Raw genomic sequence first — 27,075 nt, 5'->3', positions numbered from 1 at the left:
GGCTCCTATTACACGCTCCGAGGAATACGCAAGGGAAGAAAAAATAATCATTATGCCCAACTGCAGCTATGATTGGCTTTTAGCTGAATTGACATGAAATTTCCCTCAGTCGCGGCGCTGGCTACGGCTGGGAGGAGGTTTGATTGCGGGGAAGGAGGCGGCGGCGGCAGCCCTGAGCCATGGCAAGCACTGGCATGGGATGAGATGAGCTGGGCAATGTGTGGTCACGTCCCAGCTTTGGGCAATAGCGAACTTCCCCCTGAAACCTGTTTCTTCATGGCTCAATTTGTTTTGGATGGTGGGTGCGTGCAGGCAGGTTTATTATTGTAGAGTTGCTAAGCTTTGGCAGGCTGCTCATTAATTTACGCTTCTAAAGGAAGAGAAAGGTGCCAGTTTCTTTTCGGTGATGGGGAAAAAACTCGAGCAGTACAAGGTAAGGGGTCAGAGTGGGGAAAAGAGCAGGTAAAGCAGGTTGTGTACCAATAACATACCCCTCATCCCACACTCATCCTCGGCACCACAAAGAGATGATGCTGCCAGAGCTGTCTCATCCACGATCCCACCCCTGCACACCAGGAACTTTGCAAGCCTGGGGAGACAGCGCTTGTTTTTCTTCTTCTTTGCATGTGTTTCAGATCCACTGTTTGCTCTGGGTGGCAGGAGCAGGTAGGAAGGGGTGAGGAAAATGTAAGCAGCTCCCTGTGGCTTCCTCCGGAGCGAGGGCTACTCGCTGCGAGTCGGGCTGAGCCAGCCTCTTCTGCCGGGCAGCTGATAAAAATGTGAATATTCAGATTTGCTTTCAGCCATCCGCAGGGGGCTCGCAGGCTCTAGGAACTGGGAGCAAGGGAAGCAGCATGGGGGCAGAAACAAAAAAATAAATAGCTGAATAAATATATAAACGGCAACTCGCAGCAGCCCCCCCGAGAGGGAGATGTATTCCGCTTCTCCAGACCTCACATGGGGAGACTGAGGCACTCAAGAGGCTGCTAATTGGGGATGGTGGGTATCTGGAGGCTGATCTGCTTCCCCAGCTGGAGGGGAATTAATCCACCCAGCTCTCTTCCTACAAATACTTGGATTTCTTTTGATGTTTCAACTTTTATCTCGTGCCTCCAACAAACTCACTCCTCTCTGACTTTCAAGACAAATCCCTTGCATTTCATCGCCACGAAAGGTACTTTTTGTGTACTGCAGGGAGGTCACCAGGCCCTGGGAGAGACACTGAGGGCTTGGCAGCAGAGCTGAGCAGAAATTCCTCAATGAAATGGCTTTTTGTTGCTGGTGGAAAGGGACATTTGCTATAAATTGGCAACTTAAGGATAGGGTATGAAATAACAGCTTGGGGAGTGATGCTTCCTCCTGCTGTTCTCCGTATCCTCTGCTCCCTCCCTTCCAGGCTCTGCACCGGTGTCGGGGAGCATCCTGCACTCATGCCACCACTGCTTCTTCCCAGTTTACCAGCAAAACACCTTTTGGAAGGAGCTAAATTTGTTCCAAGACCAGTCCCTTTTGTTACCTCCATAGGGATGCTCGCTCCCTGTCATCCCCCAGCTGAGCATCCCTGGGCTCCTGGAGCGGTGGGTGTCCTTGGGGCTGGCTCGTGTGGTTCCATGGGTGCCCTCAGGGCTGGTTCCTGCTGTGAGGCTCTGCTGGAGATGCTCAGCTTGTCCCCACTCCGCGGGGTGAGGGGAGGGTGGCAAGCAGGGATTCTGCTCGTGTCGCTGGCTACTCGGCGGTCACGCTTAGCCAGCTTTTGCTATTAGTGCCCCTTGGTGCATTTAATCGGTCCCTTTTTCTGATAGGAGGGAGGTCATTCAGGGAAAATTGGAAATTCGGCTCTGGCAGCTTCTGAACTTGCTTTTCACGTGCTCTGCTGGGCTGTGCTTTGGGAAGGGGCGCCATGCCCATAGCGAGGGTCCTAAAGTGCTGCTGTCGGTGTGTCAGTGGTCCTGCTGCTCTGCTGGCCAGGTCTTGGGAGAGGAGGAGTTTTCCAGTTCCCAGTTTGAGCTGTTTTACTGGAAAGATCCCTCTGCATGGGAGAGGCACCTGTGCTGTGCTCCCCAGCACAACGCAATGAAATCCCAGCGTGTGATACCCTGTGTGGATCTTGAAACTGTAAAAGGGATTTTTCCCTCCAACTGTGTGTCGTGCAGGCTCCTCCCAGGGATGTATTCCTTTCATGTGCACATGAGTTTTGTGTAAAATGGATGCACGTGGAAAGATTTCTAGAAATCACATGTGTTGTACACCCAGTAAGTGTAAAAAAACGCAACAAAGAGTGCTTAAGGTCGGTGCCAAACCCTGCAACTCAGTTAACCAAACCCAAGCAGAGAAACACTCCCCTGCATCTCTGGTAATTGCATTTTCACATGTCTGAAGGTGAAGGGCTGTGCACAAGCTGCTGGCATGGGCAGGTTTGTGCCCAATGCACAAGCTTTGCCATCACGTCGGTGCTGCTGTCCTGTGCTCACCCACAGCCTTACCCCACAGCTGTGCCGGGCCCTTCCTCCTTTGTCGCTGTCAACCTTCCTCTCTCCCTTTGCAGGGACCCAACAGCGTTTTTGAGGTTTACCTGGTAGGCAACAACTCCAACCACTTCATCATCTCGCCGACCTCCATCCAGGGGAAGGCGGACATCCGTGTCCGCGTGGCGGTGCCGCTGGACTTTGAGACCATTCCTCGCTACAAATTTTCGGTACGGGTGCTGCAGGGGCAGGAGGAGTAAGCCAACAACCTCTGTGCTCTATGGGATATCCGTATTTTTAAGAGTGACCATTAACCAGCGACCATTAATCTCTCTAATCCACACTATAGAACTCCAGAGCATTGCAATATGGCAAAAAAATTGAAATAATAATAATAACAAACAAAAAGAAGGGTGTGAGGAAGAGATTTGCTCTGCACCTTCTCTCTTTTTCCAGCATTCCAAGGCTCAGCTGCAAGAGCTTAAGCAGACCGTGTTCCCCCTTGCTATGTCACGGGGCCGTAGAAGCTTTATAGAGCATAAAACTTCTGGTTTAAGTGCAGCTATCGTGTTCTCCCCAGCCTCCTGCTCCAGCTTTGTCCCACTCTCTGGCCAAGCTGTACATTCTGAAGGAAGGCAAAGCAGCCTTCTACCACACCAGTGGTGTTAGTCCTGGCAGAGAGAGGCTTTCAAATGTTGGTGGAGAAAGATGAGCAAATCCTTCCTACTCCTGCTCCAGGCTACGGGGGGGTGGCAGGTCCTGGTTCACTGGGGCTGTTTGGGGCAGGTGGTGCAGGGTGTTTGAGGTCAGCTGGAGCTGAGCAGCTCCCAAAAGAGAGGGAAGAGGCTCTTTTCTTCTTTTGAACTTCCATGCTTTGGTGGTTAGCACTGGGCTGGCTGCCTAGGTGAAGGAGCTCAGGAGAGTGTTGTTTTCTCTATTAAAAAAGAACAGATAACTCTCCCAAGCTTCACAAACGGTGTCTTCAACACTTCTCTTTGCCTTCCATCTCTGCCCAGCTCTTTGCAAATGAGAGCGTCCCGGACCATGTCGGCTTCGCACGTGTGAAGATTAACCTCATCAACGAGAACGACAACCGCCCGGTTTTCAGCAAGACCCTGTACAACGTCAGCCTCTTCGAGAACACCACAGTGGGCACCACCGTCCTCCAGGTCCATGTGAGTAAGAGCATCCTGCTTCTCTTCGCTATGTCCTCAGCACGCTTGTGGCTTCACGGCGGCCATCACCAAGAGATGGGCTGGGAAGCTTAGTAAGGGAATGGCGGGAGATGCTGGCGATGGCGTGGGGTCTAGCTCTTCCATGGACTTTTGGAGCAGATGGCTTGACATTTTGTGGTCTCTAGGAGACCTATGGATGGTTCCCACCACACCAGGAGCTTGAGGAGAGTCCTGCACTGAAAGGTCTCTCTGCAGACAGCAGCTTCTCCTGCAGATGCTGGTCCCAGTGGTCATGGTCTTCTTGTCTCTCCCTCTTCCTCACTGCATGGGGTCCATCGAGTATTTTAGTTGTGTACATACATGGCTGGTGTCCCAATGCGTATTTGCTGCCTCACTCCTACCTACCTTCTTATAGGAAAAGATGCTCTGGTACCTGAAACACTTGGTCACTTCATTGGTGAATGCGCAACAGTTATTGTTCAGTGTGAGTTTTCTTGCTGCCCCGTTTGGAAGCATCATCTTCCTCAACCAAATCAAGGTCAATTGAGTCAATAAAAGGGTTAAGGATGGAAAATTAGGGGAATGACTGTATTTAGCAGAGCACGGTGTTAAATGTCTGGCAGCAGAACGGTGGTGACAATAGCAGGGCTTTTCCGTAGGGCTCATCCGTCGCACCTGTGTTGGTGGGAGCACCCAAAATCCCTGGCAAGAAGATTTCTCAGGGCACGAGGGAGATGTCAGTCAATGTCAGTGCCAATGCGGGGCACAGCAAGAACCAGAACAAAACCCTGCACTGAAAAAAATTACCTCAATAGGAAGCAAAGCTCATCTGAGACAGGAAATATCGAAGAAGGGAACCTCAAAACCCCTGCTAGGCTTTGGGTGCATTACTGCTGCTATCATTAATCGTAGATGAATTTGCTGTCCTCCCAGACCCCACCTTGTCCCAAGTCACCCACCCACGCAGATAAAGAGCATAAAAGCCCTGACAAAAGGCTTGGGTGTATGCGCCTTGTGCGTAAGTGTGTTTACTCTACAAACAGATGGTGTGAAACTGTACTGAGCCCCCAAGCTGTTCCCATCTGACAGTTATTAATATTTCAAGCAGATGTTTAGCTAGTCAGGCCGTCAGACACTAAACAATGAGATTGTTACTGTGGCTCCTCTTTCCCCAACTTCCAGCTATGCCAGCGTTTTGGAGTGAACGCAAAATGCCAGGAGTTGAATCCTCTGTGATAAATCAGAATGGATGCAATTAGCGCTTGAAAGCCAGATTGCCCTCCCAGCTGATCCCAAACTTTTTCACAACCCTCGTAAAGTATGAGCTCCTCCTGCTGCTGCCGCTCGCCTTCGAGATGCAGCCCCCTGCTCACTCCCATAGCACTGCCGCCCCTGCTGGGCATCTCCAACTGTCCCACGTACCACCGACAAAAGGGACCACACAAGGATGTCACCACTGAACATCTGCTTTCCTTGCTAATAAATTCCTCTTCTTTTTCCTACTTCTCTGCTTACCTGGGAGCTCTTTATGGGTATTCACCCGTAAGGGTTAGAGGTTGATTTTTAAAGAAAGTCTGGCCGGCCACGTGGAGTGTCCAGTTCTTTGGTGGCCACTGAATGGCATCCTCATGAAAGGGGACTTTTGTTGGCTCCCCACTTGCTCAGTGCTGCAAAATGCCCCTTTTTGCAAATAAGTGCCATGCGTTTTGAGGGGCAGTGGGTTTCCAGGGTGCTAAGGACAATTTTATGAGATGGGGATCAACCAGGGAGCATGTAGGCTTGGTGAGTGGTCACTGAAGGATGGCAGGAAGCTTCCCACCAGCACAGCTGGCAGGGCAGAGCATTGCCTGCAGCTCGAGCCGCAAAAACCATGGGGGCTGAGGTGATGGGAGATCACTGGTCTTCTGCCCAGCCCGATGTCCTAGGGAAGGAAGAGAAGTTACTCCTAGCAGCCCAGAAGACCCTGGGCTGGTTGCCCATCTTCCTGCAAGCGCTTTCCTGCGTGTCCCCCTTGGCTGTGTGTGGTGCGGTGGGTGTAGGTGAAAGGAAGAGGTTTTCTTCGTGACCTGGGAAGAGCAGCGAGTTACTCTGCTGAGCAAGCCTGCTCCTCACTGACGCCCTTCCCCAGCTGCCCTTTGCTTGGCCAACTGAAAATGGAAAGGGGAAAAAAAAACCCAAAAAACAAAACCACACAAAAGAGCAAGCAGACTTCATTTGTGCTGACAAATGGCCATTCGTCTGTGCAGCATTTCAGCTCCTAATGTCAGTGACAGAGGAGAAACATTGCCTGTTACACGTCTAAATCAACTGTAAAGCAACCCCAAGGGCAGGCGGGCAGCAGGGTTGCAGAGCCACTGCCTGTGCTCCGCTCTCTGCCTCCTTCCCTTTGTCCAGAGACTCGGGTACGCACCTGTACGGCTGCCTGGGCAAATCTCGGTGACTTTCCTGGCACGGCTCAGCATTGTCCACCCTCTAGGATTGTGTTTGTTTGCTCTTTATTCTCTATTGCACATTCCCTCCATCTCCCTGTCCGTCCATCCATCTGTATAATTCTGCCTGTGAAATGCATTTATCATACAGATTCAGGTAGTCATTTGCTTGCACAAGAACATCTGGAGAGCACAGGCTTCACGCGAATGACTCCAGCGGTGTGCAGGGAGCCTGCAGTGTGCCTAAAGGCGGCTTTGTCTCCTGCCTCCATGGTCCTTACCTGTGTGATAAACCCCTTAGGACAGGGTTTGCATGTGGGTCAGGTTTTGCAGAGACCAGAGGAGGTCTTTACTCCAGTCAAAGCTTCCAGTTGCCCTGTGACATAAATAATTGCAGTTGGGAGTTACGCATGCATTGCAACCCAACAACAGAGCAGAGCAGGGAGCAGGCTGTCTGGGGCTCTGCAGTTTTTTGTAGCCTCTCCCAATGCAAATTTCTCTTTTCCTCTGCCCTGAGCCCTGCTGTGCAGAGGAAAGCTGGGCTGGAGGAGCTTGGAAATTCCACACAGCGACACATTCCTTCGGTAAGGCTGGGGTGAAGCAGGGTGGTGATCAGAGCTCAGCCTGAAGAAATGGGCAAGTTCTGCCCCAGCTACCAACAGATATTGAAATATTTTTTTTTTTCTGAAACAACTGGCCATGAAGCCTTTTAATAACATAACAGAAAAAGTCAGAGAAAGAATTTCACACTCCTTGAGCAAGCAGGTAGCCGGTATAACTTCATGCCTTCCAGGAATGAGAGGTACTGAGGACATAACGCTGCACCCTAAATTAACTGGGACCCTGACACCCCCGGGCTGGCGGTGGCTTTTGATGGGTGCTGGCTTTGAATGGGTGCTGGCTTTGAATGGGTGCTGGCTTTCCTGATAGCAAGAAGCAGGCTGGAAGGCTGTGCCCTGGAAAGGTGTGGTGACTGAGGGTGCAGAGGGCTCGGGGCTGTGTGCGATGGGAAGGACAGGGCTAGGGTAGATGAATTTGGCCATAGCCACGATCAGTGCCTGCCACAGGATTAGCAAATATGTTCCAGTAATGGTGACATTTGCAGGGTAAACCCCCTCAGCAAGGGAAGAACAATTGCGCAGGAGCAGGGCATGAGGTGGGGACACCCAGAAGGAACGTCCTCCACTTTGGGATGGAGAGCTGGGCAGGGGCTAAGGTCCAGCACTAGGGAAGACTTGATGGAGCCAGTGTCTTAGTCCTGTTCAAGTCCAGAGGCAGCAGAAGCCCTCAGTTACATCTCCCCACACTGCTGCTACTCTCCATCCTTCTCCAAGCTCCGTCATTGCCCGCAGCAAGGAGTAGTACAGCTGCTTTGCAAGCTCTCATGGAGCATGTCAGCTGAGACAGGAGCAGAAAGAAAACTCTCAGGGACCCATGCCCGATGGCTGTGAAGAGGTCTGATGCTGGCTAGGTGTGAGATCCAGCTGCTTACATCTCTGCTCCTTCCTTTCCCAGGCATGGAGGGTTTGAAAGCTGTTCCCCCGGGCTCCCATCCCTGTGATGGGGCTCCCATAAGGAACTCTTCGGTGCCCTGGGAAGGGGAGAGCCATTGGCACTAGATAGATCTTTCAGCTGGGAAGTTCTTTTGGGTGGAAGAAGCTATGAAAACATGGCCTTGCTTCTGGGGTCACCAAGACCCAGCCCAGTGTGCTCCCCGCAAAAGGGAGAAGAGCAGGAAAGGGGTTCAGTCCAGCATCCCTCTTGTCCTTTTGGTGATGCTCTGGGGCTCTGGCACCCCTGAGCTGGGCTCAGCTTGGTGCTGGCTTCCCAAAAACCAGACACGTGCCTCACTCTCCATTGCCAGTATATTTACTAGACCTGGAGGAATGGGGAAGGGGTCTAAGACGACCCAGCAGGAGGTAAGAATTAAGGGGCAGGAGGTCTCCTTAAGCTCCTTATATCCTACAGATCTGCACAGCGAAGTCCTCCTGAAAAGCTCCGATAACCAAAATCATTAAAGCCCAAACAAACCAAGAGTAACTTGTTTTTAACACAAGAATGCATTTGATTTGCCTTGAAGGGTCTGGAGAAAAATCATTCTCCAGGGAAGTGTGGAAAGTAATCCCAGCTCCGTGATCCCTCCTCTTTGCTTTATTTATCTTAGACAAGCCGTACTTTTAAAATACCATCTATGGGATGGTTGTGCAGATTTGTCCCAAATCCTTGCTGAGTTAATGACTCCCTTCTCCCTGGGACCTTATCCTCCCACATCCTTGCGAGGTTATGTGCTTTGCCTTGCCTTGATGTCCCTCTTGCCCAGAAATATGTCTGGTCTGGGATGGTGCTGGGTTTCTCCCCAGGACGACCATCCTGAAGAGAAGTCAGAAGGGGATGCTGAGACTTTTCAGAGCTTTGAAATGTTCCGCCTGCCCCCCCATGACATTTTCAGGCAAGCTTACTGGTGTGCTTTCCAGAGTTATCTTTTGCAGACCCTCAGGAATAGTCTGAGCATCTCCAGCAGTCTACAGACCTCCCAGGTATAAACTACAGTGCCCGATTCAACCATCAGGTATCGATTTCAGCGTGGGAATGGTTTTCTGTAGTTGTGGTACGCAGCAAAGCGGGTAAAATAAGCACCGTGTTCCCTCGGGGATTGATAATCTGAGTCTGTAAGACAGTCTTGTGTTTTGAAAAATACTGCTTTCCCTTTTTTCCCCCCTCATTTCAGATTATAATTTTCAGATTATTTTATAGAGGTGGGGATCGGGGCGGGGCGGGGGAAGACTAGGTCCCTCTGTCTTTTTTGCAAATGTGTTAGCCTATATATTCTCATATAAACATGTGTATGTGTATATATATAATTTTTTTATATATTCTGATTCACATTCCTTATTAGTCCCTTTTTGCTCCCCTCTATGGGTTGTCCCCTTCCTGATCATCATCCCTGAGACATCCATTCACCAGGATTCTCGCCTTCCCCCTCACTGCCACTGTGCTTCCTCAAGAGGAGCCTTGTTAGTAAGAGCCTAATGAAGTAAACGCGCTAATTAACCTTCCATTACTCTCCTCATTAAGGCAACCTTTAATTTGGTTGGCAAAGTTTCTCTCCTATACCACCCAGCTGTCAGTTTTCTCCTGCTTCTTCGATCTCGCTTTGGCCTCGCATCGGGGATGGGAAAATCGATCCAGGGCTGATTTTCTTTCCCCTTCTTTCCAGCCAGCTGTAAATGCCAGTCAACAAGAAAGTAATAATGTAGTTTTCCCACCTTGGGACGGAAAGTTGCAGACATCAATAAGCACCTATTTAAAATGCAAATCGCTTTCTCAATCAGCCATCAGTCTGCTGCTGGGGATGCTGTGGTCCGTGGGCTCGTGCATCCTGCCCGGAGCTTTGGAGAGGTCCTGGGGTGGCTTTGGGGTGTTTGGGTTAGTCCAACTCCAAGTGCATGTGGCTGATATGGGTGGGATGGGGCTTTGCTTGCGAAGCTGGCAGGTTTCTTCCAGTTGTCTGTGCAGCCTTCAGGTCTCTCCCCACCCTGCATCCCTCCATCCCTTTGGCCAAGGGTACCTGCTGTCCCCTAATATCTGTGTAGCTGCCGCTGTCTTGTGTCTCTTGATGACTTCCAAAGCTTTTCTTTCTGCTTTTTTCTTCAAGGAAAAAGTGAACACAGGGAGCAGAAATATTTTGGGTAGAAGGCAGTAGTTGTAGAGGCTGAATGGAGGAGCTGGCTGTAGCTCTGAGCTGTGTTTCTGTCTCACGTGGTGATGGTGACTGTGCAGACTGGCCTTGAGGGGAAGCCTGCGTCACTCCTGATTTTGGGGAGCTTACATGGAGTAAGGAACATAACTAGTAGGAGTGGGGAGCGAGGTGGGGAAAAAGCCTTGCAGATCAATGGCCGGGTGAAAAGGCTTCCAGGGATGTGCATGCTCTTGACTTCTGTGGGGAATCAGGTGGGCGATAAACCATCCCCTGCCCCGTCCGTGGCTCCTGGGGCACCCTCCCAGCCTTAGGATTGGCGAGTGGTGCAGCGCATCATCTCACGAGGCATCAGTGGTCAGACGGACAGCGTGTTGGGATGGTGATAGCACAGGGCTTTTCAACTTCTCCCAGTTGACTGACCCTCTAAATTTTGCTCAGGGGGTTGAGTTTGTGTTCTGCCCTGCAGGGAGTCACCTCCCGCACATGTGTTAGAAATAGCTTGTCCCAGTTGGACATTTCTGATGCCCTTCAAGCCTGGACTTGGTCCCTGCTGCCAGCCCTTCTCCCCTCCCCGTTAGCATCTTAATTGATCTTGTTGTTCTCAATCCCCCCGAGTGCTCCGACTCCAGCTGTGCTTAAACAGAACAAAATCTCTTCCAATTTCCCCACCGCTTAAAAGAAAATTGAATCCTTTATCTGCAAGAGGAGAGGCAAACTGCAAATACACGAAACAGTAAATAGTTAAATAATCAAAGCAGACGAATCCAAATTGCCCGGAAAGTTAAACATGAATGGCTTGTCTTCTTCCTGCACGCTTCTCTTTTTTTTTTTTTTTTTTTTAAAAAAAAGAATATGCTTGCACTCCTTGTTCCTGTTAAATATTCTTATCAATCCAGCTCTGTAAACAAAGGGAAGGGAAGGAGGGAGTTACCAGGTAGCAGCCTGATTGACGGATCTGAAGTCCTCATCTTTCTGTCAGGGCCCAGTGCTCTTTGGCTGTGTTTATCTCTTTAATCTAAATATCAATCCGTAAAACCGAAATGGGGTGGAATAGGAATCATGACAGCCCGAGTGCTGAGGAGAGAGACACTTATTGCAGCTTTTGCAGCCTCTCCCTGTCCTGATGGAGCTGTCAGGGTAAATGCACAGCTAAAGCACAGAGGTGGGAAAACAAAACAAAATCACAGGCACCCAAAAAAAAAAAGCCAATTCAGCCTGTGAGATTGGAAAGAAAAATGTGGAGCAAAGATAGACCTGCTCCTGGCCAAATTTTATTCTGCAAAGCACAAGCTGGGCAGCAGGATTCCTTCTGCCCTTCCCAGTGTTCCCAGTAGGAGGTGGGGTTGGATGGTTTTCACTTGCTACTGGCTTTGAGTGGTGATTCCGGAGGTGACTGGGGGGTGAAGGGAGAATTTTTCCCAAGGTGACGCTTGCTGCCGTGCGAACACCCTGGCTTCACACGTCCTTCTCAGCTGTCCCTTTAGGGTGATCGCTGTTTGCACCTTGCTGCGTCCCCTCCCAGACTTGGTAGCTCTGTCCTGCTTCCCCATCTGCAAAGCTCCAGATCCACCACCCCTGGGATTTTAACCCATTTTCCAAACTGCCTTCCTCCAGACCACTGGCACCCACATCTCTCTCAAAGCAGCTGGGGCTCTGTTTCCTCGAGCAAAGAGCTACCACGTGAACCAGCACCCAGAGGGTGCTGTGAGCTGAAGCGATGCTGTGACAGGGGCAACGTCACCCTGTGGACAGGTGACCTGGTGCGGCCCCTCGTGCTGCTGACGAGCTGCTGTTGGAGTGTTAAAGGGAGGTTAATTTGCTTAAACTGGGTATATGAGAGCAATGAGGTGTGTAGATCAGCATCCTAAGATCCGTCGCACCAGCCAGGAGCCTCTTCTGCCCCGGGCCAGAGGCTCTGCCTGCTCCTCTCATGGCTGGCTGCTGTGTCCTAACCAAAATTATTCTGATATGTCTGGTTACAGGAGCAAAACTAAGGCTCTCCGCCCCCTAAAACACCTTTGAGAAGTGGCTGCTTGCTGTCTGACTGAGACTGGGGTGTAGTTTCCAGCCCCTGGGCAGGGAGGACACTGTCCTCCTAGGGCTCAACCTACAGCTTCTGGACCACGGTTTTCCTTGGGCTGAGCAAGGAGCATCCCCGTTGCTTTCTCTGGAAACAGCAGGGTTGTATTTTGGGCTGTATTTTGGACCTCTTGCTGACAAACCAAAAAGCTTGCTTTCTGGCTGGGTTTGCTTCACACTCAGAGCAACCACGAGCTCTGTCTAGTTTTAGAGTGAACTATCTTAATTCCTGCTGGAGAAAGGTTGAGTTTTGCCATTACCTTTCTCCAGGCAGAGATTCAACATGTTTGTGTCCATCTCCAGGCAAAGAGCGGCTCATCTCTTCCCTCCTCCTTTGCTCTTGTCCCCCTTCTCCCCGCTGTACACCAGATGATGCTCGTCACCTGAATGAAATGGAGTTGCAGATGGTGGGAGGTGTGACTGGCTTCCAGGGACTCTCGCAAATACTTCAAAGATCATTGAGGATTTATATTTCCTCCATTGGATTTTGACCTTAATGTCTTCCATTTTGCTGGGCTGTAAAATTCATTAGAGACTCAACAGCAAAGTGATTGAGATGTCAAAGCCAAGCAACTGTGTGGTTATTTAATCTATCAGATGTGCTGCTTGCCATTTAGGTGGACAACAGGAGAATATGGAATCAATACAGTTCATTAGCACAGTACTTGCACCCAGCTCCAGTAAAACCCACCAAGGTGGGCGTCTAGATGGTCTTGAGATCACCTTGTGTGGTACAAACCATCGCTCGAGACATTTGCTTCTCTTGCTCAAGTGCCATCTTCTGTCGGCTCGTGTTTTAAACACCAGTCTCCAGCCATTGTAACAGCCCGGCTACAGTAAATTATTCCCTACTAAATCAAGGCTGCCCAGGCAAGTGTTAACCTGGCTCGCAAGGAGCTGCTGTTGCAGGGAACGCTGTTATAAAACACAATCAAGGAGGCTGTTGTTCTCCCCGGTGGCTGGCAGAAGAGGTGGGGAAAAGCTCTGCAATTCCCAGGGGGGTTGATTGGCTATTTTTCCCCCCCCCCCAACCAGGCTCAGCGCAGCTCTTTGGGGTTGTTAGTGGCGATTGAACTCCCGGCTCGATGCAGACCTCGTGGTCTGGAGCTGCTGGGGGGGTGAAGGTGGTGGGGGTAGCCCAGCATCGCCCCGGTTCCCCAGTCTCACTCGCCTCCTTCCCAGCTAATCACGTCCTCGGGCTCAGGCGCGGTGATGCCAGATGATTCCGTTCTCACCTGATTGCTGCCTCCCACCAGGCAGCCGCTCTTTAAAGGCTGGGGAAGAATGCGGTTTGGGGCAGGCGATGCCAGACCAAGAGCTGTTTTCCACCTGGGAAGGGCGTGATGGCTTTAAGTAGGTTTTTCCATTGGTTTCCTTGATCCGATTTTGCAGCCTGGCTCTTTGCTTCTCATGGAAGATTTTGGCCCTTCACGTTCCTGTTCCCTAAATCACAAATTCAATCCCAACCCAGGTGGATACCAGAGGTTGGCTGTTATTCCCCTGGGACCTGCATTTTGCAATAAGCTGTGTTTAAGAAGGGACGCTTGCTGCTTAACACATGCAGGTTTGGGTGGCTCCAAAACTCAATATGATGACAGGGCACCATCCCCACCCTGGGCTGCTTGTACCATAGTCTGAGCAGCCCATGGCTGCCCACTCTCCCTTGAGGAGTGACCGCGTTGCCTCATTTTCCTTGAAAATTGGAAAAAAAGTAGGAAGCAGATGGGAATCCCCCCTTCCATTTGCTTTCTCCTGTGGGCCAAGCCATCTCACTGGTGCCTTGGCCTCCCTGCTGCCCACCCAGCATGGCCAGGGGAGCAGGCAGTGACGGGACGGGACTCCCTCCCAGTCACTTCGGTACCCTGACAGCTTTCTGACATTGGATAATTGCTTTCCTGCTATGACTCTTTTAAGCAGAGAGCTTCTGGCCAAAGCGATTTGCTCCCCATCAATTTTTATTATTTCCTGGTCTCTGCATGTGAGGTCAGGGAGGGAAAAGAAAGAGGGTGAATGAGAACAAACCAAACTGGGACCCGCTCCTGCAGCCCTGCAAGATGGAAAATGGGAAGGATTTGGTTCCCCTGATGCCAACGGAGGCATCTTCATGCAGGCAGGACATGGCAGCAAGAAATTGTCCTTCCAACTTGCTTTTGCTCATCCCCGCAACCAACCTCCAGCTGCTCATCCATCTCCAACAGGATCGGGGGAAGAACTTGCGGTCTTGGGGACTCCATGGGGAATCTGTGCTGCCCCAAAAGGCTCTTTTTGCCTCTTTAAACCCTTTCTTGCTCCTCCTGCTGCATTCTCGGAAGCTGCTGTGAGTCGAGTTAATCTCGAGCAGTTTAAGGAGTCGTTGAGCGGGGCTCAGCGGATGATGAATGTTGAAACGATTACCGGCGATGCTCCGCGGAGCTGTTTAAAACGGAATTCTCCCATGTAGATTTCTGCTTCATCAATCCTGATGACATGTCAAACATTGCTATTGTTTCCTGAACAAATTGGATGACATGCCCTTTTCTGCAGATTCGCCCACAAGAGCAGAACCGCTCGCCAGCTCCTCGCTTTTGTCTCCGGCTCTGCCGGCCAGCGAGCGGGTGGGGAAGGATGGACACGATGGCCCGTGGTGGGACAAAAGGGAAACGTCAAAAATATTTGTGCTTAGGGGATGGAGATGGATGTAAAGCTGGGATCTGGGTATTTTTATACACCTGTGATTCGCATGCCGGGTGCCCATGCTGTGCTGCAGCTCCATAAATTAATCCCTTGGGTTATCCAGGCTTCCTCTTCTTGCCGCTCTCCTAGAGTTTAGCTGCGCAAATATGGGGTTTTTTTAAATGGACTGTGCCAGTGACAGCTCATAAAAAGTACAGATGCGGACCTGCGTTTTCATCCTGCCCTTTTGCAGGCTTCAGTGGGCAAATCCTGCTTTAATATTCCATGCAGGAGAGGAGCAGCCATAAAAGCCATTTGATTGCTTCTCCAGGTGGAACCCCAGGAAACTTCCAGGCAGATGCTTTTCCTCCCCCGGCTGTGGGGACGGATGCGTGCATGCCAGGGGCTGCAGCCGTGGGAAAACAGCTGGCACCCAGGGATTGCAAAAGACCCCACAAAGCAATCAGCTCGGTGGGATTTGGGTATTTTACATGCAAGTTCCATGTGCTCCCTGGGACCCCTCAGGATGGCTTTGCAAAGGGAGTGTGCGTTGCCTCTCCCCAGGGGTTTGAGCATCTGTTTCACCCTTAGAGGGAAAAAGTTTGGTAATACAGAAACAAGCATAGCTCCGCGATTCACTATGCTGAGCGTGCATGGTTTGCTTTTTTGCATATTCCCTGTCATGCTCAAGTAACCTGCACCGTTGCCCTGCATTAAGTCCGTGATGTTCCGTTGCCAGGAAAGCCATCAAGCAGGCATCACCTCCCGCCTCCCCCGGTGTAATTAATTAGCCCAGCTACTGAGGTGGTGTGCGGGGCAGAATTAGGCTGCCCGGCCTCTCGGTTCCTCGTGAGCGGGTCACTTTGCCTTGCTTGCAGTTTTGACTGGCCCAGCATCACCCCAGCTTGGGGTGCAGCCCTGTCTTGGCTCCCCAGGGCCCCACGATGCCAAACAGCTCTGTGCTAACCTTCTTTTAACCTTCCTCCTTCCCTACATTTTTTTTCCTCAGCAGAAGAAAATTACACTTTCCCAGCATTGTCTGTCACCGCAATAAGCACTTACAAGTGCAATTGTACAGGGCCAAATGAAAGGAATTAGTTTTTGCCCATGCTTTGTGGTACTGTCAGGCCCTCCTGTAAATCATTATCTCATCACCAGCTGATCCAGGTGCATGGAAAATGTTTTTTCTCGGCTCTGCTATCGCACCAGCCGCCTAGGGATTAATGGGACCAAGAGGTTGTGAGCACAGAAGTAATGGCTGGGAAAAATCCTGGCTGGGAGGTCGAGGGCCAGCTTGTACCAGGGGATGTTGAGGATACTGATATTAATCAGCTGAGGGAAGCTGGGGTGGGCAGAGAGTAGATTAACCCCCTTCCTCCTCAGGTGTTTCCATTCAGAGGTGCCTAGAAAAGCAGCCAGGCTCTGCCTGGGATGGGGCATCTTCATAGATGTCCTTGCTGGTGTTCTCTGAGGAGCGAGATGCACCCCAGAGCGGGTTTGCCCTCCTGGAGCGGGTGCTGCTCACTCAACGGGCATCTCCCCAGGCAGATTTTCACAGGTTTGTTCCATTTTACTGAATGCAATCACAGTGCACGTGAAAAGTAAATCGCATCTTAGCAGTGGAGAGGAAAATCGGGGAAAATCAGTAGGTCTGAAAGGCTGGCTCCACCATTGCACCCTTCAGCTGGCATAAAGCAGCAGGAATTCACCACCTGAGCTAGGGAAGTGTTTGGGGAGAACAAAACGAATGAATTCAGGCTGGTTTTCATGCCTTTTCCTCTCTGCCACCCTGTGGTGTGGCAGGTAAGCAGGGGCAAAGCGGTTTGATGTGCTCAAGCTCCTACTTTGCTGTCAAGGGTAATCAAGGCCATCGATAAATCAGGAAAGTTTCGGGAACAGATTGTGTTCCATGCTGCTCCTAAAATACAGCCTTTTGATGGTATCTGGACATAAAATGTGGTTTTGACCCTGCTTTTTCCACAGGCCTGTTGATGTGTAAGTAATCCAGACAGGACTCAATTTAGAAAATATACTGGGGAAGAGAAAAGATATTTTGGGGCTTGTATTCCACTTTCCTCACCTAAAAATAAAATTTTCTGCTCCTTTTTCCTGCCGCTGCTCATGCATATTTTATATATTCATTAGAGAAAAGACTTTAAAACAGACATAAATCTCACCTTGCTCATCCAGAACTGACACATGGAGTTTCACACACCTTCCCCAGAAGGTGCTGGTTGCTTGGCCATGACCAGGCTGCTCCAGGGGTGTCTGGAGGGAGCTGCTCATGGAAAAATAAAGTCTAAATCCCTTTCCCTGCTTTTCCTGGTCTGTATTTTACCTGAGGGGAGGAGTGTTGAAGTGGGATAGGTTTTTATTTCTCTCCCCACAGCGCCAGGCAAGCTGCCACGTGGAGTCCCAGCTCTTTGGCTAGCTGAGGTTGGGGTGGGTGGCCTGCAAGAATTGTCCACAGAGACCTTTATTTCACATGCACTTGTCAGATTAGCTCAGTGTGTCAAGGAAAGTAAGCAGGCATCCAATTTCTCACTGCCAAAGGTCTTAGGAGTGATGGTGGGAGATGTTGATGGAGGGCTGGTGTGAGTCAGGGATGCGCTAGATAACCCAGGCGAGCACAGACGTCCCCAGCCCCGCGTCTCTTGGGTGACAAATGGCAGCACGCGAGGTCTGCGCTGGTGCTGGCCTGTTGGTACATGGGTAGAAGGGGATAAAGAGGATGTAATGGATTCACTAGCACGTGTAATGCGGTGTTACCACAAATACCTTTATTCATTAATTAATTTTTATTTTTCTAGGCAACTGACAACGACGTGGGCATGTATGGGAAAGTCAGTTATTTTTTCAGTGATGATCCTGACCGGTAAGTGTGACCGAGCCACCGGCATGATCTCCGTTCTTCAAAATCCTCTTCTAACATGGCTAAAAACTCACATGGCAATTAAGGGCATTTGTTACATCCTACCTGCCAGATACCATATGAAAACCCCACCGTGCTGTCTCCTAAAGGGGTGTGTTACCTTTAGCACATGCCCGATGCTCAGCATGTTTAATCGTTTTGTTAATTCAGGATGTACAGGCACTGACGTGCTTGGGACCGACAAATGCATTTGCCAGGGAGTTGTTGGCCCTGGAGCACCATGTGCCACCCGCTTGTGGTGGGTGGTTGGGGGAGGCTGCCCAGCAGAAAGGATTTTGGGGGCCTCTGAGCCCACTTGCTCAGCACTGAAGGTTTCTACCCCACCACCTGCGCTGGGCTCTTGAAAATGCTCTGGGACTTAATATCCCTCAGAAGCAAGCCATGACCTTCACCCATGGCAGCGCTAGCTGTCAGGCTGCTGCCACCCCAGCTCTCCATCTCCAGCACATGGTCACCAGGGCTTTGCCCCCTCCTCTCCTGTCTCCTCAGTTTCTCGCTGGACAAGGACACGGGTGTCATCCTCCTGACAGCTCGGCTGGACTTTGAGACCACCCAGCGCTACACCCTGACCGTCATTGCCCGGGACGGCGGCGGGGAGGAGACAACAGGACGTGTCAGGATCAATATCCTCGATGTCAACGACAATGTCCCCACCTTCCAGAAGGAGGCATACCTGGGGGCCCTGCGGGAGAACGAGCCCTCCGTCACCCAGGTGGTCCGGCTCCGGGTGAGGGACCGAAGCGGCTCCTCCACTCGCAATGGGTGGTGGGCAGATGGGTGCAAGTTAGGTCCCCATCCATCGTCCTCCCTGTCTGCCTCCTAAACAATGCTTTGTGCTTCGCTGCCAAGTGCAATGGGTGCGGTGCTGCAGCCATGGGCTGCCTCCCTCCTCCTGCTCTCCTGTAAGTCCCATGCCTATACAGCATCCCCAGGATCTGGGGCTTCTCCCAGGGCAAAGGCACTGCCTCCGTGTGGCCTTGCTCTCCTCAATCAAGTCCACAGGCACTGAGGGGAAGGTTCTCTGTTTGTTGATGGAGCTGTTAACCTCTTCTGTGGAATTCAGGCAGGCAGGGAAGATTGTTTGCTCCTTCAGCATAGGAATAAACTTTTTCGTGACGCAATTCCCTCCCTGGGGTCAAGCTGGATGAGTGCTGCAGGGAGGTGGGGGACCTGGCAAGTCCTTCCTCAGAGGTGCAATGGAAGGAGAAGCTGGTTTACAAACCCACTCAGGACCCCTGCTGAGTGCATCTTCCTCCATCGCTCTTCCACCCTCCTTGGGCCCAGTCAACACCTCCCATCCTCTCGGCTCTCTCCCGTTGCACATCGCCAGCCCAGCTCCCATGACACTGACTCCTTCTGCTCGTTCCCCAGGCATCCGATGAGGACTCCTCTCCAAACAACCAGATCACGTACAGCATCGTGCAGGCATCTGCCTTCCGCGACTACTTTGACATCGCAGTGTTGGACGGGTACGGAGGTAAGTGCTGGTCATGGGACCACTGTGCCCCTGATGAGCAACAGCAGCTCGGGCTGCCTTCACACCCCTGCAAGCCATCGTGTCGGCAGGTTTTAAAGAAGATGCTCCAGCAGCTCCTCTGCTTGTCCTGACCTCTCCTGCAGCGTGGTCCTTTGCAGCAGGGCTTGAGCTGAGACGCTGCAGAGCTGTGTTTCTGTGGGTGTGCAGTTTGCTCTGGGTTATGCCAGTGCAGGGAGCTCAGTATGCCCAGTACTCATGTTTTCGGGACATTGCCACCTCCAGCAGCCACTGTTGGCCCGGGGGAGGTGGCGTGCATGGGCCACACAAGCCTACCCGCTGTCCTGCTTCAGTGCATGGATGCCCCTCTGACCACCCTGCTTTGCATCCTTCCAGTGATCAGTGTCAACCACCCCCTGGACTACGAGCAGGTGGCCAATGGGGTTATTTACCTGACTGTGATGGCCAAGGATGCCGGCAACCCACCACTCAACAGCACCGTCCCCGTCACCATCGAGGTGTTTGTAAGTACAATCCTGTCATGGTTTCCCTGAAATTGCTCCATAGCAGTGCTGTTAATCTATCAATAACCCAACAAGGTTATCCCACCCCATGGATGTATACGTGTGGATTGCAATTACACATGGCTCATATATGTGTTATATATGTCATACATGCTAGTTAAAGAAACGCTGTCCCTGACATTTGGTAAGGTCTGAGCGACAGAGGGCGAGTGAGAGTGTCTCTGAGTGACAGACAAGTTGTCCCTACCACATACACCTCCTCCCTCCCCTTGGCCCTGCATGATGCACGGGGAAGCTGCTGGAAGGAGGCCCAGCTAACCAAAAGGTGAGGAGCAGAGCTGTGAACGGGGTGGACATCCACCCTCTGTCCTTGCTTTCCCCTGAGGAGGTTCACTGAGCACCCAGTGAGCCTCTCTCTCAGCTCAAGAGAGCTCCTGGCTGGGATGCTCACTGCAGCTCGTATGCAGAGAAGGGAGCTTTGGACACGCGCTAGCACTTGTAGTGTCGGAAATTATCTGTCCGTGAATCAATCGCGGGCTGTTGCTTGTTTATCTCCCCAATGCCAGCTGTCTCAGCCACGCTGCGGGCTTTGCCACACATTTCAGGCGCCAGCATTAGGTGCAAACCTCCTCGAAGAGGGGTTGCTGCTGGGAGAGGTAAAGTTTCACAGCCGTCCTCGGGAAGATTAGATCAGATTGTTGCTTTGAGGCACATTGTGGTTTGAGGACGTCTGGAGGGGGAGGTATCAGTGATGGAGACAGTTTGCTTGATGACCCGTCAGTCTCGCGGTGATGGGATCTAAGCTGGGCTGGCGGCAGCATCAGTCTGTGACGATGAAGACGAAGTACACGGTGCTCTAGGATGTGAATGAAGTCCCATCAGCATGCCTGTCCTCCAGCAACCTCTCTGGGCTCAGGAGATGGGGAATAAGGCAGTGCTAGGGGAGCTTAGCGTGGTTAAATACATCCTTCCTATGCTGTGCTTTAAACAGCATAAACCCCTCTTTCTAAAGACCACACTTCAACGGGTCATCTCCTTCGGGTTCAGTCTGTACGCTGGTGGGGTTTAAGTAGCTGTCACTTTTCCCACTCTCAACCAAAGGGAGTTTCTCTCAACTGGAAAAAGAAAAGGCAAAAAAAAAGGCAGAAAATAGGAAGAAAATGAGGAGGAAGTGTTTCACAACGCCACTTGAGGAACAAGAGCCGTGAAAAGGCAGAACAAGAGTGAGTGTGGAGGGAGGTAATTTTTTTTCATCCTTTGGTTGTTGGTTTTTAATAAAGAAGTCAAACTTGCCTTGTAGATATCCCATTAGGGGACAATACGCTTTTGTAGAGGCAGCCGCCGAATCAGAACTAATAGCTCGGGCCACACTGGGATCCGGGGAAATATCACTGCTAATAAGTTCCTGCCTCGGTCCCTGCCGCTGCCACCGTGTTTGGGGCGATGAGCCGGGGACTGAGAGCTCAGCCGGCTCCGGCTGCAGGTTGCACGCAGCAGCATGTTCCATCTCTTCCCTTCCTTTGCCTTTAACCTGCCCGCAGCTCCTGGGTTTGCCCCGGGGGGATGACCCAGACCCAAATCTGCAAGGAGGAGGAGGAGGGACATGCAGAGGGCACCTCAGGTGATTTCCTCATTACCCTCAGAGGAAATGCAGTGAAAGCTGAGTGGTGCAAAGGCTGATTAAAGGCCACCTGCTTCCAGCAATGAAAGCAGAGGATGGCAATTTAATTGGAGTACGATGGGCATCGTTGGCACATGAAATTGCCTCAAATATCAAGTTTGGTGGCAGCAGGAGCAGCTGAGCCTGCAGGTCCATCAGCCGTCTCCAGGTAGAAAACGTCTCCAGAGCAGTTCCAGGGAAACAACAAAGTCCATAACGGTGTTTTAATGTCCTGGTGGCTCCAACCTCCCTTCCGTAGGTGCCTGGGTTTGGTTCATTTAAGGCAGGTTCTTAACATTGTTTAAACAGCATTTAAAGCCCCCTGGGGAAGCTTTAAACTGGTCTGAAATCTGTTTTGAGGGATGTTGCGAGCAATTGCTCCGGCCCGGTTTCACCAGGCTGGCCGAAGTTGCTGGCAGAGACATGCTTGGAGGGAGCGCATCAGTCTGCAAACCAGCTTCCCCCCCGCCCCGCCAAAAGGATGCTGTAGCTGCTCTCTGCAAACATCCGCAGTGTTCCTCCATTTACACAAAGGCAGACCAAGCTCAGCAGATCCCCTGGTCAGTCTGGTCTGCAAGGTGAACTCATGGATGGGATGACCCAGAGCATTAAGCCACCTGTGTCATGGTCCGAGAGGGAGGAGCAGGTCCGTGCATGATGTGCTGACCTTCATGAGGTGTTTGACTCTTCCCAGGGCTTCTGGTGGTGACAGGAGCAGCTCAGAGGATGCTCAGTTGCAAACGGCAGCAGTTCCTCGGACCTATTGCATGTTGCCCAGGATGCTGGATAACGAATAGTCGGTGTTGTCCACACTGTATGGCTCAGCAAAGTCACTGACAATTGACTTGTCTTAACCTCAGCTGCCTCTGCTGTGAAACCATGTGCTCAGACCTCTGGTGCCATCTTCCCCACGCTAATGTCTTGAGCTGGTCATGTCTTGAGAAGCAGTTGGCCAGGAGCATCCCCCTACCAGACTTTTACAGCTATTTGACCATTTTGCCTTTTTTCCAACCAGCTTCTCGACCTTCTCTTTGCTTCAGGATGAAAATGACAACCCCCCCACATTCAGCAAGGCCTCCTACGTTATAGCCGTCATGGAGGACATCATGGCAGGTACAGAACGTGCCCCTGCTCCTTCTCCAGGCTCGCAGAAGGGACCTGGTGGTCTTCCAGCTGGAATGGGGTGGGTGATGGTTTTTTGGGGAGGTAAAAGCCAGAGACCTGGCAAAGTTTCATAGCCATGGGGTCTGGGGGTTTGGCCGTACTGTGCAGGCAACAGAGGGGACACCTTGCCCAAGTGACCTGCAGAAATGGTGTGGGGGGACAGGGCAGCTGAGAAGAGCTGCTTCAGGCTATGAATGCCCATCTCAGCTCTCGTTTCTGCCTCCCCCAAGGAGCCACGGTGCTGTTTCTCAATGCCACGGACATGGACCGGTCCAGGGAGTATGGGCAGGAGTCGATCATCTACTCCCTGGAGGGCTCCTCACATTTTCGGATCAACGCTCGCTCAGGTGAGCCTCTGTACACACTCTCCCTGTTTTCTTCCCAATTCCCTCTCCTGAATTTCCCCCAGTTTTCTTCCCCATCATTTTCCCTCTTTCATCTTCTCTCCTTCCTCCACCCGACCCTCCTCTCCCCCAAGCAGTCTGCTTAGGAGAAACACAATTTAAGGGATTCACCAGATTTCAGACTTCAGCATTTGCTCAGTCACTGCAAGAGCTTTGGCAGAGACATCGGTGGAAGCTCAGCTCCTGATGGGAGTGACGCCCGAGAAAAGGCTGTGGCTGAAGGGCTTAGGTTAGCTAAGGAGCTGCTGCCCCACTTCCCTTGCTGGCATCTTTTTGGGTTCGTTATGGGCAGGAATGAGCATGAGGGACCACAGGCAGTGAGAGGACTTGACACGAAATCTGCAGGAGCTTGCTGAAAAGTTGACCCTTCCAGGACCCATCTATTTGAAACTGAACCAGAAGAAAGAGGCGATTTATGAAGGAACCTGTCTCTGGTTTTGAGTGTCCATTTTTTTTTCACCGATGCCCCTACTTGCCCTATAACATCTTTAATCTCTCTCATCTCCTGTGGCTGCAGGAGAAATCACGACGACGTCTTTGCTGGACCGGGAGGCCAAATCCGAATACATCCTCATTGTCCGGGCAGTGGATGGAGGCGTGGGCCACCACCAGAAGACAGGCATTGCTATGGTGAGTGCGTGAAGGAGCAGGTTCCTTCACCTTGAGCCACTGGTGCCTGTCTGGGTCTGCCCAGACACCGATGTTTCAGTTCCCCGTGCTAGCAGTGTTTAATTCTAGCTGTGCGAATGAGGAAAGAGCATACGGTGGTGTCTGTCCTCTGGGCTGCCCACCACTGCTCACAGCCCTTGCAGAATGACTGTCCAGGCTGTGTAGACCTTGAAATTTGGCTCGCTTTCCTGGCGAGCCATTCATCCAGGAGCCACTTGACCTTCCAGCACTTTGCGTGTCCAGCTCTCTGTGTGAAGGCGGTAACAGGTACCTATTCCACCCGCAGCACGGCTGCCTTTGTTCTTGCCTCTTGAGAAAATGCTTAGTTGGAGAGCCTGCAGGCACACTTAGTTGTTCCTTGATGACTACTATTCACGTACTGCCTAGATCAAGGGTTTCCTGGGCTCCTCAGAAGGTTCTGGTGGAGGTGCAGGCCATTGTACTGCAGATTGAAGCCTACTCCTTTGCCTTGCCCTTTGCAGATGTGAGGGAGACCCGTCGTTTGCAAAGGTTTTGTAAAAGTCTTTGGAAATATCTGGAGGTCAAAACCCAAGGATCCACCTCTCACTGCTCAGGGCAGCATGTTGGTTTGGATATTTCATAACATTTGGGTGCTCTTGCTCCTGGGATGCTTGGTTGGGTTGCAGGAGAGATGCCCCACACTGAGGGCAACGCAGAGGAATATTGTGTTTGTGTTGAAGAGATCCCTAAAATAATTGTCACTGCTGCTAAGGGCCATCAGGAGGTGTATGATCCACGTAGTAAGTTAGAAGCAATGTATGGAACAACCCAGAGGGACATGATGACTTTGGCCGGGCAACGGCACAGCCAGTTGGATGCTGGGTTTCCCTTTGGGGCTGTAGATGAGATGATGTTCTCCTCATAGCTTTATCAAAAAGAAAACAAGGTTTTTGCAACAGATTGCAATTAGGAAAAAAAGAAATGCATCAAGGTTCCTAAAAGGTTAAAAAACGTTAAAACTCGGTGAGAAGTGGGTGGCTGATTAAGTTTGTCTGCTGTCATTAGCGAGGATATATGCCTGGGACTCAAAGCTGGTCCCTACAATGACTTTTAAGCAGGGACTAAGGGTCATTCAGGGTCTTTGCAAGGTCCCTGGGGGATGGAGAAGCACCTGGGGTCTCAGGGTAGCGGTGGGTCACCCACCTTCCCCAGGGACCACCCTGGTGCCTTGGCTTGTGCCGGGGCATGTCCTTGGGGACTGTGGTGTCCAGCTCAGCCTCTTCTACCACGGGGTGGCACCAGCAGCTCAGCCTGATGTGGCTGTAGGACCCATTGCTGGGGAGCACAGAAGACCCCCAGGAGAAGCCCCATGGAGACACCCCGCTGCCCCCTGCCCCGCATCCCTTCAGCTGCAGCTCTTCCCTCGGGCACCTTCATGGACTCACAGGTTGGATGGGAAGGGGTGATGTGGGGAGATGCGAGACTCGCAGACAACAGATTGCATCTCACAGATTTGCTGCTGTTACTGAGGTGCTGTTTCTCACACTGAAAATGAAGCTAGGTGACACTTCAGGGCACCGTCCTCTCCTGTGTTCGCTTGTCTTTGCACCTCCCACCGCCCTGTTCCATGCTCCCACTGTGCCCTCTCCCCCACCACCACAGGACTGATTTACATCCCCCCTCTCGGTGAAGCAGCTGCTCGAAAACACACCTCATGCCTCTGAGGTTGCTTTAATTGCGAGGCAATAAGTATACATGAGCCAAACCAAGATCAGATATGCCAAACCAAGATCAGATATGCCAAACCAAGATCAGATATGCCAAACCAAGATCAGATATGCCAAGGAGCCTGGGCTGTGAAGATGCAGGAGGTTGTTTTTCTGCAGGTTTTGCCTCTGGAGGGTGAACACGCATTGGGAACCTGGTGTTGATGTATGTCCAGGGGGACACGCTGTTCTGCCCCAGAAACCAATATTGCCTGATGCAGGGTGGCTTACTTGCTCTCTTGCAGGTGAACATCACGCTGCTGGACATTAATGACAACTATCCCACATGGAAGGATGAGCCGTACTTCATTAACCTGGTGGAAATGACGCCACCGAACTCAGATGTCACCACGGTACGTGCGAGGGAAGGCAGCTATTGCACTAAATGCTGCTTCTTTTCACCTAGTGAGGTTGTTACCCGCTTGGCTGGAGCAAGGAGTCACCCCCTAACTGATGTCACCTCCGGCCGAGCACCATCCTGCAGAAGTCTATTTAAAAGGTTACTCCTGAGCCGCCTCGCTGTTGCCCATCCCATGTGTGTTTCTCCTCTCTGCTGGGATTTTTTTTTTCCTACCTCTCCAAATTGTGTGTTTTAGCCAAATTCTCCTTTTCTTTGCCTCGCCTGTGACCTCCTTCAAAGACCTCTCTGAAAGACATTGATTTACAGCCTTTCAAGTCCCTCTGGTGAAATAAAAGAGAAGGAGAGAGGGAGGCTTACACTCCATCACGCTGGGAGAAAAATGATGAGTACGAGACGGAAAATAAATGAGGGAAAAGTGAAGAGAATCCACAAAATAATATAAGGGGGAAGGCTATGAAAGAAAAAGAGTTGGGGGGAGGGAGGAAGAAAGGTCTGGCAGTGCAGGCCAAGCCAGAGCACGGCGGTTTTCTCTCTTCCGTGCAGCTCCAGCCCTGCTGCTCAGCACCTGCTTGAAGTCGTCTTTGCCTTTAACATCCCAATTAGTTGCTGGGAAAATAATTATTGTGTCACTGATACAATGTAAGTTCAGCAGTGGGGAGCAGGGAAGCTACAAGCATAACGAAGTCGTTGTTGTTTGGGTTTTTTTTTTAATGTAAATGTCCCCTGTAATTAAAAAATGTCACAGGGAGAACAATAAACCACAAAATGTCTGGCGTGGAGGGGAACCCCACCAGTGAATTATTTCCAGCATTTCCAATGTGGCAGCACAAGTTCCTCAACATACCTCTTTGCCACATTTATTTTATTTTTCTGAAGGGTGCTTGTTTTCTAGCTGGTTTTATTTGAAAGGAGAAAAGCCAATTTGATTGCCGCGTGCTCGTGTCTCTCTTGCCATGCCATTACCTCCCGGGCTTGTAGGCCAATTTTGCTGAGATTTAACACCACAGTAGAGGTCTCGAGGGTATAAAATCCCTGCAGATATCATGAAAATGCAGCTGTATGGAGGATGCTCCCATTGCTCTGCTTTAATCGCGGCTGTTTCTCTGTGGCAGGTGGTGGCCATCGACCCGGACCTGGGGGAGAACGGCACGGTAGTCTACAGCATCCGACCCCCCAACAAGTTCTACAGCCTCAACAGCACCACGGGCAAGATCCGCACCACCGGCGTGCTGCTGGACCGGGAGAACCCCAATGCCCAGGAGGCCCAGCTCATGCGGAGGATCGTGGTGTCGGTCACTGACTGTAAGCCCTGTGTTGGTCCCTCTCCTCTGTTTCGAGCGTAGGTTCCGAAGATGGTTTTGAGGTTAAAAAAATGAAAGGGGGTTAAAAACCTGCTGCTAAAACAAATCGGGGGCTCGTAGTGTGATACTGAGAAGAAGGGGTTTGTCAAAGGGCACGGGGAACCTGTTTCTGGGCTCCTCTGCAAGGTCTGCTGGGCAGGTCGCGGCTTCTCTGCAGGACCTGTGAGATAACACACCATCCCCATCTAGGAAGGCCAGGTGAGCAAGTAGGGAAAAAAGAGCTGGTCAGGTGTGAAATGCCTTTTTGCTCCGGAGATAGTATCTTAGAGAAACTTTTTTAGGGGGGGGAAAAAAAAAGA

The 27,075-nt window shown here is 51.3% G+C and overlaps 1 protein-coding gene across 1 annotated transcript in view; it reads left to right on the top strand.

Annotated features, from left to right (window-relative positions):
- Positions 1–27,075, top strand: part of CDH23 (cadherin related 23) — a 193,365-nt gene that overhangs the window by 112,782 nt on the left and 53,508 nt on the right. Inside the window, exons 11-21 of the mRNA XM_065638593.1 lie at positions 2,546–2,695; positions 3,482–3,640; positions 17,311–17,375; positions 17,922–18,159; positions 18,804–18,909; positions 19,303–19,430; positions 22,131–22,203; positions 22,485–22,601; positions 23,176–23,288; positions 25,300–25,407; positions 26,528–26,717. Coding sequence (XP_065494665.1) covers positions 2,546–2,695; positions 3,482–3,640; positions 17,311–17,375; positions 17,922–18,159; positions 18,804–18,909; positions 19,303–19,430; positions 22,131–22,203; positions 22,485–22,601; positions 23,176–23,288; positions 25,300–25,407; positions 26,528–26,717 — 1,447 coding nt within the window. The remainder of the gene's footprint in view (positions 1–2,545; positions 2,696–3,481; positions 3,641–17,310; positions 17,376–17,921; positions 18,160–18,803; positions 18,910–19,302; positions 19,431–22,130; positions 22,204–22,484; positions 22,602–23,175; positions 23,289–25,299; positions 25,408–26,527; positions 26,718–27,075) is intronic.

The sequence above is a fragment of the Caloenas nicobarica genome, chromosome 7 (assembly GCF_036013445.1).
Source record: "Caloenas nicobarica isolate bCalNic1 chromosome 7, bCalNic1.hap1, whole genome shotgun sequence".
In the NCBI taxonomy this organism is placed as follows: Eukaryota; Metazoa; Chordata; class Aves; order Columbiformes; family Columbidae; genus Caloenas; species Caloenas nicobarica.
The sequence above is the reverse complement of the archived record's forward strand: the minus strand, read 5'-3'. Positions and strand labels throughout refer to the sequence as shown.